The 16,244-nt window shown below is 43.1% G+C and overlaps 2 protein-coding genes across 2 annotated transcripts; one reads left to right on the plus strand and one right to left on the minus strand.

Moving 5' to 3' along the window:
* The first annotated feature begins 1,527 nt into the window (after positions 1-1,527).
* On the plus strand, positions 1,528-8,581 carry larp6a (La ribonucleoprotein 6, translational regulator a). The gene is made up of 3 exons (XM_039675860.2): positions 1,528-2,338; positions 3,667-3,865; positions 6,974-8,581. The coding sequence occupies exons 1-3, from the start codon at positions 1,788-1,790 to the stop codon at positions 8,030-8,032; spliced, it is 1,809 nt and encodes a 602-aa protein (XP_039531794.1). The 5' UTR covers positions 1,528-1,787; the 3' UTR covers positions 8,033-8,581.
* A 3,859-nt stretch (positions 8,582-12,440) lies between these two features.
* Positions 12,441-16,223, minus strand: tm2d3 (TM2 domain containing 3). Its single transcript, XM_039675865.2, has 6 exons — positions 16,047-16,223; positions 15,565-15,660; positions 15,304-15,464; positions 14,529-14,703; positions 13,077-13,152; positions 12,441-12,983 (listed from the first exon to the last, which is right to left on the minus strand). Exons 1-6 carry the CDS (start codon positions 16,153-16,155, stop codon positions 12,818-12,820), a joined length of 783 nt encoding a protein of 260 aa, XP_039531799.2. The 5' UTR covers positions 16,156-16,223; the 3' UTR covers positions 12,441-12,817.
* Positions 16,224-16,244: the final 21 nt, after the last annotated feature.

A 16,244-nucleotide genomic window follows, 5' to 3' on the forward strand; every position in this document is an offset into this window, starting at 1 on the left:
AAAGGGCTTTAAATGATTCCAGACAATGAATAAGGGCAAAAACCTTCATTTCTTTTCGACTGAAGAAAGAAAGACATGGACATCTTGGATGACATGGGGGCGAGTAAATTATCAGCAAAAGTTTTTTGAAAAGTGAACTACTCCTTTAAGGGTTAAATGATTGACTACAGTGGGACTTTGGTGTTGAAGTGGCTCGAGCGTCTTCACTGTTTATTATTGAGCTTTTCTTGAATGCCTCAAAATCTGCTCTGACCTCCACTCGTTCTGGCTGTATATTAACAAATCAAGCAAAGCATTATTTGACACAATAATAAACGAGCCAAACCTCAATCTCATGATGCCTTGCTATTCTGTCTTGAATTATAATTAGGAAACAGAAGCCGTTTATCCACCAGTGTTTCTGTTTAGTTTTTTTGGGTCTAATCTTTCTGGCCAGTCTTTTCTCCGACTAATCCATGTTGTATCAGTGACTTAATCCTGAAATCCTATTATTCATCCATCCCGCTCCTTCTCTCCAGAAACTCTGCCATTCTGCACTGGTTTCTCACTTCATTAATGCATCTGTTTCAACCACTTAAAACTGGTGCAATTACTCAAGTTCTTAAACTACACATGCCGTTTCTTGAGTTTGGCTATATCTTTATTAGAGGATACAGTGATGTTTATTCTTCATGATCAATTAAACCATCAGGATATGAGGAGCATATTTTATATGTTTATAAATACATCAAATATGAGGGATGAACAAAACACTAAACTTAATAATTTATCTGACAAAGGGATTTGGGAAGAGCAGCTATAGGTTTTATTTTACTAAGCAAAGAAATGCACAGAAAAATAAAAAGCTGACAGAAAAAAAGCAAACCGACAATAAAATAATCAGTGATCAGCTTCTCTTTTGTTCAGAATGCAATATGCTTACACATTTGGCTGAGCATCACATTTGGCCACAACTGTATATCTAAGCAACACTTAAATACTGTATTAATACAGATCTGTCCGTAACCGGACGCGTATTGCTGGACAATAAACACATGCACGCTCATAACGCGCTGATGACGTCAGCATGGCTTCTTTATCTAGTGTGCGTGAACCGATCACAGAGAGCCTGATGGACCACACGGGTCAGGAGCTCAGAGAGAGCCGAGACTGATGCAGGATCAGTAGATGAGATGACACAGATCTCTCCATACCATAATGCACCAATTTCCCAGTAAAAGCTCATATAAAGAAGAAGAAAAGCACCTGCGTCTCCGTCTCTGTGCTTTAGTGCGGTGCACACTGCAGTATCATCATCATCATAGTCATTAGTATGCGGGACACGACCGTGACGTCATCACCGGACTCCCGACTGAAGCGCAGAACATCAATCACGGGAATGACTCACAGCACGCGTGACGTCACACAGTCACCTTAACTCGAGTGGACAGGCCTGTGTGTGTGTATATATATATATATATATATATATATATATATTGCCTATGTATGTGTGTGTGTTTATATGTTATATTAATTTTAAAACAATAAAATGGGATTTTGGACTTTTTTCTTAATTTATTTACTCAAATTAATTTCACATTTCATGTGTTTGACGCTAGGACGTTTCATTCGTCCTTCCTAACAGTAAATCCGCTGCTGTAAAGCCTATTATCCAATTTGCACGCCTAAAGTGGGTCTGTTCAGTGACACTGGACCAGTGTGCTCACTCGTTTCCCTAATTGCCCCCACGTGATCATTGTTTATTGATATAAACGTGTCAATAAGGCGCTCGCGGCCTCTGTAAAGTAATGCGAAAGAGAAGCGAAGACATGTCCGCCGTTCTCAACGCGTTCCTGCGCTGCGTCGCGTTCCTGCTGCCGCCCTCTTGGCTCCGGTTTTGCTGGTGGGTTGGGGAGGCGTCATGGCCCAATCCCAGAGCTCGATTCAAACACACAAAGCCTCTTACATATGAGGAAGTAGCAGCTCAAGACGAGCCTGAACGCGTCGCTTCTTCCTCCTCCTCTGACCGCGCCGCGCCGCCGCGCAGATTTCTGACGCTCCGCTCGGCGGTGGAGCGCGTTGTTTCGGCCGTCTGTGGTCTGCACACGCGCCTGGGGAGTTTGTGCTCGCCGTACCGCGTCGCTGTCAGTTCCCCCGCGAAGGACGCGTTCACGCCCGCGATCATGAGCGTCGACGCGCACCTGCGGGAGATCAGCGCTCCGGTGACCATCACTGTGGCGATCCAGGCCGCGGAGGACGAGGAGCTCCAGGAGCCCGAGGAGGAGGACGCGTCATGCGGGAACATCGAGCTCCTCACGGGCAGCGGCAGCGAGGACGAGCTCAGACACGACAAGTCCAGGTACTGACACACACACACACACACAGAGAGAGAGAGAGTTGTCCATGTTTAAAACGAGACCTGTCATGTGTTTGAGGAACTGACTTCTTGTTGATTTCATCCTTTCATCCACGTACACACACACACACACACCCATACACGCACCAGCTGCACTTGTAGGACTATAAATAGACACGCTCACAATGCTTGACCCCATAAAAGTGTCTTTCTAATTCTGATTCAGTGAGTGTGTGAGAATATGTGTTAAAGTGTGTGCCTGTGTGATTGACACCTGTCGCTCAGGAGGTGAAAGGTCGGAGGATTCGGAGGGCCCACACACTCCTGGGGGCCACAGAGGAGGATTTAATTAAAGGGATGGTTCACCCAAAAATTAAAACTCTCAGTAATCACTCTCCCTCATGTCGATCCGAGACCATTGAGACCGTCGTTCATCTTCAGGACACAAATGAAGATATTTCTGATGAAGTCTGAGAGCTTTCTGTCCCTCCAGAGACCGCACCGGCATTGCAACTTTCGACTCCACTGGTTGAACTGTAATGTTACTAATTGCTCATTTGTGGGTGCACTATCCCTTTAATGGAATGCGTGCCTCGTATTCTTATACGGAGCCCAGATTGGCCTGCCGGGAGGAATGGCACCAGACCTGTCGCTGCACTGGTTCCACTGGTTTTCCAGGACGGTCCAGTCCAGTGACCAGATCGGTGTCAGTCACGCTAAACGCACTTTTTTATTGTATACTCTCCCTCTTTGTATTTACTGTTTTTCTCTGAGCTCGTCATTATGCCTCTCTGGTTCTATTTATTTTAATACGTAATTATTTTTTAATCTATTTAAATTCCTTAAGCCCTGGTCTAGATCACGAATGCACTCGGTGACCGCCGCAAACGCCGACCCTCAATTAAGCGTCTCCCACGTGACCTATGGAGCCGTTGTGTGTGTGTGTGATGCGCTATTGTCCCTCGGCGTCCGTGGGCGAGTCATGACGCCTCTTTCTGAGTTTGAAGGGTTTCCCGCCCGCTCGAGTGTCTCTTCAGGAGCGTGCGGGTGACTCATCAGTGAATCTGAAGGTTACTCGCGGCCGATGGAAAGCTAACCTGACCGCCGGGTTGTTTTCCTCTCCGGTCAGCATGTGTTGAGCGTTCAGATGGAGAGGTCTCGTGGGCAGCGACTTGTGATGCTCGTGTTTTTGCACAGGCTGTTGGATTGTGGGGGAAAGCGAGATTTGAGGGAGGATGATGGGAAACAGACGGGCTCCCTGCTGCTGCTGATGATGATGGACGTCTGTCTCTCTCTCTGTGTGTGTGTGTGTGTGTGTGTGTGTGTGTCAGTGGCGCCGGGACCAGCGGTGGCGAGCTGGAGGAGGAGAGCTGGCAGCCTCCGGACCCGGAGCTGATCCACAAACTGGTGCTGCAGATCGAGTTTTATCTGTCGGATGAGAATCTGGAGCACGACGCGTTCCTGCTCAAACACGTGCGGCGCAACAAGCTGGGCTTCGTCAGCGTGAAGCTGCTCACCTCCTTCAAGAAGGTACGATCCAGATCTTAAAGTCCCCGTGTAAACAGTCATTCTATCCCTGAAACGCACCAAATTTATGCCTTAAATCTTCAATGTAACTTGCTTCATTTAGTGTGCGTGGGTCTGTGAATATGCAAATGAGCCCCGCCTCCACTCACTCACTCACTGGTTGACGATCACACGTTGATCTGATTGGTTACAAGTAGGGTTGGGTATCGTTTGAATTTGAACGATTCTGATCCCGATTCCTTGTTTCGATTCCGGTTCCTAACGATTCTCGATTGCGATTCTTTTAAGAGGCAGGGTCAAAAAAGTTTAGCTAACCTTGCAAACCAACGTCCTTTCTGAAGGAAATACTCCTTTTGTCACAAATTTTGCATTTTGCCGAGATTTCGTTATTTTTAGAAAAGCGAAGCCACACTTTGGATCGCCGACGTAATGTTCGACTCGCGCGGTTATGCCAACACTTCCGGTAGACGCTTCTTCGTTGGTGTTGTTAAGCGGTTTCTTCTTCCGCTCGGCGGACTGTGAATATCGAAACTAGGAATCGAAATTTTAACTTTTGAACGATTCCGGGAAAAACGAAAAGTTAGTCTCGGTTCCAATCGATACTCGATTCTCGATACCCAACCGTAGTTACAAGGTTTGTGACGTCAGAAACACTGATTTCACACCGTGTTTTTGAGACTGTCTTTGGTTCACTGCAGTTTTAAAGCAACACCAAGTAACTTTCCCTCTGCGGCCGCCCTACAGGTTGGAAGCGAAATTGTCCATTCCCGCTGTCGTAAATAATTTAGCCTACCGTCGCTGTTTATCCAGCACTGGCTTTGAAATGAACGATGTCCACAGACTAAGAAAACTACAGTAAATAAAGCCTATTGTAACGCTTGACGTAGCAAGTCAAATTTGTAGTTTTGTTATGCCTCAATAGAACTACAGAAACGCGACCCGATCTGGCAATCTTACATAGCGTGGTTATAGCAGATACTGAACTGCAAAGCGAATCCAGAAGTGCCTTTCACCCTGTTACGACTTAATGAACCACTGAAACGATTTTGGGAACATTATTTTAAGGTAAAAAAATCTTACTTAGTGTTGCTTTAAGGAGGAAATACTCAGCAATGCTGTCCACTTATCAACTTACACATGGTGTGTGTTAAAGCAGATTAAACACACCACATAGACAACATTAAACGCTGGATTTACACCACAGGGCGACTTTAAAGAACTCGTGACCTAAAAACTATTAATCATATCTGTTCAAAATTTGGTTCATGTACACAAAATGTACATTAACCAAAAAAAAGAGCATAGTTAGTGAGATTTCAGCTTTGGTAATTTCAGTGTGATTTCAGCATTTTTATAAAATTGTGTAATAGCCAGATTAATGGAAGAATTGATCTACCCGTAACCCTGACGAGAGATCCGCCAATCAGAAGCCACCGTTACCATGGAAACGAAAATCTTGGCCAGAGTTCAGCAGGGACCGATGAAGCGTTGCCAATGACGTAATCTCCAAATACACACTTAAACTATTACTATTTGTGTAAATCTCACAGTATGTCGTTTCTGTGCTTGATAATCCGTGACTGAAGCAGCAGATTTATATCGTTTCCGATTGGATTGTCGTTCTCAGTGCTTGTTGGGATTTCCTTGTCAAACTGTTTAAGTGAGCTTGTTGTCAAATCTGAGTTTGTGATTCATCCGTGAGCGGGCTGGTTTGACTCATGACTCAGATCTCTGCATTGAAGTGTGTTGAAACACCTTTAAAGAAACTGAATGGGAATAACACAAAGGAAATGATGGTTTTGTTGGGCTGTTAAAAAAGGAACAGGCTTTTCAAAACGTTCCTGCTTTAAAGAGAAATAATGTTAGCACAGTTGAAAATGCTTTTGATGGTCCTTGAAAGTAATTAGGCACTGAATTATATTGCATCTCATGCTGCTTTCACTGATTTGACGCACAATCTGATGGTTAAAAACGCTAAACCTTATTTAATCCTGTATTCTGAGGTGCAGTGACATCATGAAACATAGACATTAACACTGAACGGCCAACGATCAAGAACCGCATGTGGATGAATGGAGCATTTTCTCACGTTTATTTATCATTTTTTCACAGGTATTGTATTGATACTGACTCAAAATGCAAAAACCTTGAAGTCCGTCTGACATTTTCTTTTAAATGTTAGATGGACATTTGAGGCTTCATGTTAAACACTATACTTTGTTTTCTTACGTTGGTCTCAAAGTTGACCGTGTGTCTGTCTTGTTTTCCAGCACAAATGTCTAAACATTCTTAACTCAAGATGTATTTACTGGAGAAGCAGAATGATGATCTTGTTTACCGGAAGAAATGAAGTGAGTTTGTGTTTAAAACAAGAACAAATCTGCCAATGGAGTGGAAATGGAAACGAGATTATTTTCTGACCCCTTTGGCAGATATTTGTTCTTGTTTTGAGCACAAACTTGATGCATTTTTCAGTAAACGAGACATATCTTCAGTCATTCTGCTTCTCCAGTAAATGCATCTTGAGTTAAGAATATTTAGATATTTGTGCTGGACATAATTTTATTTTAAATTAATAGAACATAATTTTTTTGCTAAAAAGAAGTGACGACATCTGACCAATATAATCAATCTCTTTATTTTAAGTCATAGAAACGCTATCAGGGATTTTTTTATTTTGCTATAAGGGCAAGTGCGAACACCGATTTGTTGTTTTTACGTTCACCACCATAGAATTTGCGAGAACCATGCAAGCGTGAATAGGGTCTATGGAAATATTAAAGTCCCCCTGTGGTGTAAATCCAGCGTTTAATGTAGTTTATGTGTGTATATGTTGTGTTTAATCCGCTTTAACACACACCGTGTGTAAGTTGATAAGTGGACGGCATTGCTGAAACTGCAGTGAACCAAAGACAGTCTCAAAAACACGCTTTGAAATCGCTGGTGTTTCTGACGTCACAAACCACCTTGTAACCAATCAGATCAACGTGTGATCGTGAGTGGAGGTGGGGCTCATTTGCATAGTCATAGAACTGTGCATACTAAATGAGGCAATTATTTATTGAAAGCCCCAATAAATAAGGGTGACTTGTAACATGTTCTCTCTCTCAGGTCAAGCACTTGACGCGGGACTGGAGAACCACGGCGTACGCCTTGCGTCACTCAAACCTGCTGGAGCTGAACGAAGAGGGTCGGAAAGTGCGGCGCAGGTCAACCGTGCCGGTTTTCGCCAGTGAGTCTTTACCGAGTCGGATGCTGTTGCTCAGCGAACTGAAGCGTTGGCCGGAGCTGGACGTAGCATTCGGAGGAGACGCCGCTAACGGAGGCCCGACCCAACAGGAGCGGCTCATGGAGCTTCTTCTGAAGGCGTTTGGAAACTACGGGCCGATCGCCTCGGTGCGGGTCCTCAAACCCGGGAAGGACTTGCCGGCGGATCTGAAGAAGCTGAGCGGGCGCTATTCCCAACTGGGAATGGAAGAGTGCGCAATCGTAGAGTTTGAAGAAGTGGAGGCGGCGATGAAAGCCCACGAGGCGTTCGCCGTAGACGGAGGGATGAAAGTGGTTTTGATCGGCACCAAACCTCCGAAGAAAAAGGTCCAGAAAGACCGGCAACGCGATGAAGGCGGCCTGCGTAAAAGTCGCTCGCTCAACAGTCGCGTGCGAGAGCTTCAGTATCTTGGAGGTGACGACTCTGCCGCTAGCTCTTCGGAAACGGAAAGCAATCCTACATCGCCTCGTTTATCACGCAAGTCGCGGTCCTGCAACAAGCTCAGTCCGACAAGTGCCGGTCCGAATCATCTCAGCCCGGTTGTTTCGCCACGCTCGAGTCCGTGGAGCAGCCCACGCGCAAGCCCGTGTTCCCAACGGAAAACGCACCACTCCGGGAAGTCTCCGTTAGCTAGCGAGGGTCGTTTGAGTCCGGAACCGGGCCGGCGTTGGGCGGACTATTCCTCGGATAGCAGCTTGACGCCGTCGGGAAGCCCGTGGGTCCAGCGGCGCAAGCAAGTGGCGAGCCAGGAGAGTAGCCCGGTGGGAAGCCCGATGCTCGGCCGGAAGATCCAGAACGCCGACGGGCTTCCCCTGGGAGTAGTCCGGCTCCCGAGAGGTCCAGACGGGACTCGAGGCTTCCACTGTCCTGGACCCGGGAAATCTGCGTCCACGCAAACCTGAAGACTCCCGTCGTCGACTCGCACTCTCTCAACTCAACGCATCTCTGTAGGACTTTTGTAAAACCTTTTTCTATATGCTATTTTTGTTAACGTTTTATACATCTTAATTTAACTGATTTCCTCATTGAATGATGGCATCACGACAAAGGGAAGCCGTTCTGAAAGTATTTAAGTTTTAAAAATCGTCTCCGTATTTTTTCCCGGTGTTGGTTCTGATCTCGGCAACACCACCATTTGCCTTTTCTGATGATGCCGTGGCGTAATCTCCTGGGATAACCCCCCCCACACACACACCCCGGCGCTGGAAATCCCTGAAGGAATATATTTGCTTTAACTTCTGTTTTGTTTCTGCCTTTAAACGTGCTTCTCATTTTAGTGATTTATGGATCTTTTTTTTCTGTTCTTGGGTTCGAGTCCTCTCAGCTTCCTCGCAGTGAAAGAGTGTTTGAGGTTTCTGTCCTGAGCACTAATGCCTCGTATCTGCCTTCATCTGAGTGAAGGCATCGCACAGTCTGCTTCCGTACTGTACAAATAAATCACTACAATCGCAGCTATCTGGGGTATTGTTCATTTCTTTGGATCCAATATTCTCTTGCTTCTGGCGGTTTTGTTTTGCATTTCAATTCGCTGTAGTGTTCGCTTTTCATGTAAATCAGGGGTTCTCTACTGCTTTCCCATTCAGATTTAATGCATGTTACAGTCAAGCCAAAACGTTCAGACATTATCACAGTTTATTTGCTATAGTTTAGATAGAAAATGGTAATAAAATATGAGCAGAACTGGGTATTTGACTGGTTTTGTCCATTCTTCTGTTGGACTCTCACACGTGAATTATGTTGAGTATCTGTCAGCTGTTAAATTTAACTACACAATTAAAAAATACCAGTTTAGCTCAAACAGTGACCAAGCAATGCTTTATGTTAAGTGTGTGTGTGTGTGTAAAAAGAGCATTAGCACTTACAGAAAACACACTGAAGAAAAGATCAGCCGGAATAATATTTAGTCCATTGTATGAAGAATTTTTGGGTCCTTTACTTTATTTTGCTCTCCTCACTTACATAAATTAACTATAGTGTCCTGCACAAACTAGTGAAAAAAATATCAAATATCTGGTGTCTGAATAATTTTTGGTCTGACTGTATAATGCATTAATGAATAATTGCAAGCAAAGTTAGGATTTCTTGCGCCAACTTGGTTTGTTGTGTTTTAATGCAGTGTTCAATGATTTTTTTTATATATATAACTGGTTACAATTATTCATGAGATCATACAAGTAATGCAATGCATATAAAGGCTTAATTTTACAATGAACTGCATAGACCCGACAATAAGCATGACTGATGGAGGACAAATGATAGTGACGGTTATGTAAATACATTAACAGTCGTGTCATTTACAGCCTAACACTTTGAACAAACACTAGGCTAAATATTGCGTTCGCATCAGTCATATTACCAAGTGTCAAATTAATTTGTGCCTAGAGTTTGATATTAAACAAACACTACCAGATTCAGAAGCGTTTCCTCTATGAATGCTGTTGTTTACCCCTGTTGAGATGCAGATAATGCCTGGTCTCTAGGAGAAGGCCAGCTGCATTGCTCTTCTAATAGTAATGTGATGTAAAATCCATCAGAACGGATGGTTTGACTTCACTAGATTGCAGCCGAATCTGCGGTAAAGGTTACCATTTGGTCCTGTTTCCTCAAAGATAGTTTTATTTTACACAGCATGACGTGGTAATGTTTCTAAGCAACTGCCTGATCTCCACAGGAAAGCACAGTATATTTCAGTTTATTTCAGTCAGATGAAATTCTGCAGGTCATCTGAGTTCAGACCTGAACCGGATTTTACCTGAAAGGAGTCTCTTCAAAAAGGATGTTTGTATGCTTAATATGCGCCTTGATAATGTAGCTACAGATAGTATTCTACAATAATTTGCATTAATATCAGTAAATGAGGGCTTTTATCTGCATCATACTGGGCTCAATAAGCATAGTCAATTATAGTTCATTTTCTGGTAGAATGAAATATCTGGATCTCCAATTAAATTGGCAACAACATCTTTTGGCCAGATTGTCTATTGAGCATTAAATCCATCTCATGGTTTCCACATCACAAATGAATCCATCTCAGTAATGGCTTCTGTAGAAAGCCTGTATCATTTAACTCTTGTAGTGATTTGTACAATTATATGCAGCCTCCAACTTTAGCAATGATGCTGCCAAGCCATTTTCTGAATTCTGTGCATGGCTCATATAGTCATAACTAATATGTTGCCAAATGCCAATGTAATACACTCCTACATGCACACACTCCCCTTTCTATTCAATTATAAAGTCACTTTCCAGAACCCTCTCCTTCCTCCAACACACATTAGGCTACACATCATATCTCTTCCAGCTCTTTTGTCTCATTTTGTAGCTTATACTTTAAACTAGTCATTTTAAAGTCATATACAAATCCATTACACAAAATTCAACTTGAAAACCACTATAGGCTATAGTAGTAATAAACACTGTCTATTTTTTTTTATAAAGGAACTCCCTACCTGTGTGCTTCCTCGCAAAACTCTTCATCTTGCACTGCTGTAGAGTATCATTCTTACAATGTAAAATATCTACAAGCGTTTCAGTCAAATAAACCTTGAAGCAGCGCGGGAAAAATTAAAGTTTAAAAGTCGCCGAATTACGCGGGAAAATAACGGTCATGTTCGGTGAAACGGATTATCCATAGACATAATAAATACATAGATATGTATATATTATGTCTATGGGATTATCGCTAAAGAAAATAAAATTGGGCGGGGATTTGTTTCTATCTGTCGGTTGCTGATTGGATGTCGACGTGTTCTGAGATCGCGCTTAAAACGGCACATGCGCATTGGCTGGCCAGGCCTGAAAATAAATAGGCTTTTTAATGCTAGTTGAGCATAAGAAACAACATTTATGGGATGATTCATGTTCGTTTTTGTTGCTGTGAATGTGTATTGCTCTTATTAATACATTAGCCTATTAATTTCTTCAGAATGCACAATGTGCTGTGGACATGAAACAAAAGAGACTGATGTCAGAATTTGCATGATCCCTTTTAATATCTAACATATTGTTCTGCTGTTTAGTAAGAAGTCGGCAGTATGTAGTCACAGTATTCGTGCTTTATAAAGAGGAAGCAGAAGCTCTGATGTAACGAACAAACAACACAAATGTGGGTCAAAATATGAAGAGAAGAAAGAAGCACTTACATCGGTCACGATGAGGATTCTGTTCCTGAGAGAAAGAAAGATGTTTGTTCAGACTGGAACTGGATTTCAATAGATCTAAAAACATCATGTTCTCAAAAATGATTATTCAAAGAGGAAAAAAGGACATTTTTTTACATTCCACAAATGTTTGGCATGGTTTAACTAGAACTGGTGCTGATAGTGATACTATAAACCTCTAACAGTGAGTGTTAAATCCGCAAAAATACTAGATGATATACAAATATCATTTTTAAATTAAGCTTGTACTGAAAAACAAGACAAGTTTTGCAGTTTGAGTTAAAGTTTTACCTGCTAGATTAGAAAACATGTAAACACACAGATGCATTAAATAACAAATAAAGACACTTAGCAGAGAAGATGAACAGGTGCTTTTTGTTAAGGGTGTAACTACTTTAATATTTAATATTTATATAATATTTAATAAATATTTAATTTTGAAAGTAGCCCTGTAGTGACGTCCCGTGTTTCTAACAAAACAGTCTACATAAGTGCAAATGTGAAATCTGTGTAGCTCAAACAGAAGTTTGGTGTCAAAGGTCGTGCATGGACTGAGTAAACATGGACCTTACCAGCAATGAAAGTCGTGGTGGATAACGCATCAGCCAAAAGCATCAATGAATGACACCATCGACCAATCAGAAACAGCGATTCCAGGAAACATGTGGTTTTCTTGCTCTGCTCAATTCCTCTATCACACTCTTAGACAGAACACATCCACACACACATTTAACTGTGTATTTTATTGCTCTTGATCTATTAGCGTCCGCGTCTTTGAGTCACAGATCTCCACTTCTGCAGCTTTACACACTCTTATTCATATCTAGATTCTTCATAAATCATTCTACAATATTTCATTCCTACAAACCTGGAGAAAATGTATGTTTTGCATCTGTTTGACAGTATTTTCTGATTTATATCCAGAACCTACTCTGGAAAAACCAAACTAAAAATCAAACTGTTTTTTTTTTTTATGGAAATAAGTGCATATTTAATTAGCCAACTCCTCATTTGCATATTTGCACAACATTTCAGAAAAGTTCGCAATTCTTCTAATCTATCAAATGTAGAATGACAGTGATGACTTGACTCACAGGGAGTGTTTTATCTTGAATCTGAGAGGAAGATTGTTACACAAACCGAACACAGGTGAGAATCATCAACCTAACCGTGTTTATTCACAAATCAACATCCAGCACAGAGAATCACTCATATTTACACTTATATTTACACATGCACCGACACACATGAGTTTAGATACATATTGTACATATTTGACCATCTTCTGCATCCTCGGCCCAGAGGAGTGTGTGTGAGAGACAGTGAGTGAGTGTGTGTGTATGTGTGTGTGACGAGCAGCTGAAGGCAGGAACACACACTCAGAGCAGATGGGAATCTGCCACAGTGGGAGTTTGGATGGCGACGCGTGCGAATCGGGTAAATCTGGGAAGTAGGAGTTGCAGTAACAGCGTCAGGAACCATGTGTGTGTGTGTGTGTGTGTGTGTGTGAGAGAGTCGAGAACAGCCTCAGATGTAGAGTGACCCGTCGGCCGGCCCCACGTACCCGACCCCGATCAGCAGAACGTCGATGAGGGTCCAGATGCCCAGACCACCGAAGCTGAAGAGTTTCCCCAGACCTTCCCTCCACTGACCCAGATAGAAGCGGTCCGCACCGAAGCCGCCCAGAGTGATGCTACACACACACACGTTCATCAAAGGCCCCCTGTCCATCATACTAACACCGACTACACTGAATCAAGGAATAAACGAGTGTGAAGTGACTCACCTGAGGGCGAGAGCCGTGGACCACTTATATCCTCCAGTCCAGTTACAGAACACACGCTTCTGAAACACTCGCTTCCCTGCGCACAACACACACACACCAGTCTGAGTGTATCAGTATCAGTTTGTGTGTGTCCACGTTAAAGGGGACATATCATGCAAAATCCACTTTTTTAGCCCTTAAATGCATTTTGTTGTATATTTGGAGAGTTTATAAGTACAGAAAAGATTAAATTATTCTCTTCAGGTGCTTTGTTTATATTTCATCATATTTTTCAACCTGTTCAGATTTTTCTGTTTTCTATGACGTTTTTTTTAACTACAGCGTCACCGTATTTGCAGCGGATCTGCCAAATAAAGACATCGACTACCGGTCCAACACTTCGAGCAATCCGCCATTATTATTTCTCGCTCCGATTTTGTAGTCCGAGCTCAATGATGCAGAAGTTACGAGAGGGCAAGTCAAAATGTTCGGTTGTTGGATGTACGTTAGTGACCTGAAGCACTTCAAGGATTCCCACTTCAACAACCTCCGCTAGTATAAAGAAGGGTTTGCCGATCGACTTCGTCTGAATGAGAGGTAAATTCCTTCTATCTTTGGAGACGACGAACAGAGCATTTCGATAAGCTGTAAATATCGTTAATAAAAATAAAGTACTTTACTTTCTTAAACACATGGTGGTCATGGTTTAGCAGTACCTTTGTCTTTCTTTGTTTTTGTTTTGAAGTAACGTTACACGTCTGCAGTATTATTGTTCTTGAGTTTCATCAATGCTCATTTAGCTGCTTTTCGAAACGTATCATATTATCAATACAGATGTTTGTGGTAAGATCAGACCGTAGTCAGTTATCTTGTCAGTGTGCTCGTTTTAACAAGAGAAATAGTCGACTTTCACTAATAACACAAAACAGTTAACTCGCATATACCAATACATCCATATGAAGAAGTGGTTGTTCTGCAGGTTCGTCGTCGTCTTTATCGACTCGCTCGCTCTGGCTCGAATATGTAAGGCTTGATGGACAAGTCTTCTGTTGTTGACATTTTATTAACGTGTGAATACAAATGTTCTTTGAAGGTATCTTATATAATCGTATATCTCTAATCAAACTACAATAATGGCCGAACGTGGGGAGTTGAACTGACTGTGAACTCATGGACCTGGAGAGCGGGCGGGGTGTGACGCATCTCCTTTTTATTTAAAGGGGCCGCTTTGAAACGGGTCGCTCACAGACGCACATCAGAAAAGGGGCTTGTGGAGCTTTAATAATGAGGAATTCAGACCCAAGCATTGCAGACCACAACGGTATGATTTATATGTAAAAATGAATGATTTAAAAGCATGATATGTACCCTTTAAGGGGTCGGGTTAGTGTAAGGCAGAATATACAGTTTGTGCAGTATAAAAACCATTACATGTGTGTGTGTGTGTGTGTGTGAGAGAGTGTGTGTGTGTACCCAGGCAGTGCACGTGCTCCAGCACGGTACAGGAGGAGTTGTAGCGTGTGCGCGGACAGGACACGTTCTGACAGCTGGTGGAGTTCGAGCATCGGTACTGAGACGAGTCCAGCTGCCAGCAGAAGAGACACGGCAGCGCCAGCGAAAAGTTCTGCTGAGGCTCGTTACGCTCGTTCTGGAACACACACACACACACAGTGTTACGCTTGTTCTGGAACACACACTCGGGAACCAGCTAAATACTTTATTTTACTCAACAGATAGTTACACATATGGCGCTTTTCCATGACCAGTACCGGCTCGCTTTTCGTTCCGTTTTCCGTTGCAGACAGTACCACCACAAATGGTACCCGGTCGTCATAGCAACGCCTTTTGTTCCTCGTTGCCCAATCACGCTCTTGCAGGATCCTCTCTTCGGCCACCACACCACGGCGTATTCTTCAGAGTCGCCATAATAGTATATTAATATCTCTGGCCAAACTATTTAAAACTAGCGGGGTTATTCTGGATACTCCAACCTGTGCGTGTAATGATAACGATTCTCTCTGACCAATCAGCAGTCAGCATTGTTTCACATCACATTTTAGTATCGCCTCAGCTCGCTCAGAACCTCGCCGGAGGTGATACTAAAAAAAGTACCCGAAAGCAGGAACAGCTTCAACTTTTACACAGCGGAAACCAAACAAAGCCGAGCCGAGTCGAGCTGGTACTGTGTAGTGGAAAAGCGCTTTACAGTAACAGAAGACTGGTTCTGACGGGTGTGGATGTTTCTCACCACACAGTGAACGCCGGGTCGGCTCCTGCAGGTGAAGTTCGCCGGTCGCCCGAAGGTGCAGTTGTGATGGAACGAGCAGGTGATGCAGTCGGACGGCAGTTTGGTGCACAGACCTCCACTGGGACACCTGTCCGTGTAGTTCTCCGTCAGCACTGGAGGCGCTGCGCACACACACACACACACACACACAACAGATGTTTCTCATGCAGACGAGCAGCAGTGTGAGAGTCTCACCTGACGAAGTGTGTGTGTTTGTCTCACCTGAGGACGAGGTCAGGGCCGCTGGGCTGCTCATCACTGGGTTCTGCTGAGCCGTAAACGGAGGATCCTGACCAACATGAGCAGAACTCAGATACCCTGAGGAGAGAGAGAGGTATTCAACTTTATGGTTTTTCTGTAAAATATAATAATAATAATAATCATATATTATGTTTTATTTTATTTTTTTGTACATAGTATTATTAATTTTTCTTCTTCTTTTAGTTTTTATAATTAAATGATGTTATTAAGTCCTACTGAATGGGGGAAACTGATTTTCTTCTGTTACTGTCCTTCGCTGATGTCATGATTGAATCGTCTCTTTAAATACAACAACATAATGCCCTCTGAGTGTGATTGTCATATGAATGAACCCTAATATTTACATGGACCGCATGACATCACTAATGTACTGTCCCAAACACACGGTTCTTCAGAACAACACCGCACTAATAGAGTTACCGAAACACTGTTTCCCATCTTACCGATCACACATTTGGAGTAAATGTCCAGCAGCAGCAGAACCAGGATCATATACGAGCTCATGATGTTCCGTCCGCGTTCAAAAACCCATTTCAGTCCGTTTGCTGTCATCCCGAACAACACTGGTTCTGTTCTGCAGCCCGACGGACGAACTCCACTTCCGCTTCCGAGACCCAACGGCTGCTCGTTCAAAATAAAAG

This window comes from Pimephales promelas, chromosome 10 (genome assembly GCF_988280905.1).
Source record: "Pimephales promelas chromosome 10, fPimPro1.hap1.1, whole genome shotgun sequence".
NCBI lineage: Eukaryota > Metazoa > Chordata > Actinopteri > Cypriniformes > Leuciscidae > Pimephales > Pimephales promelas.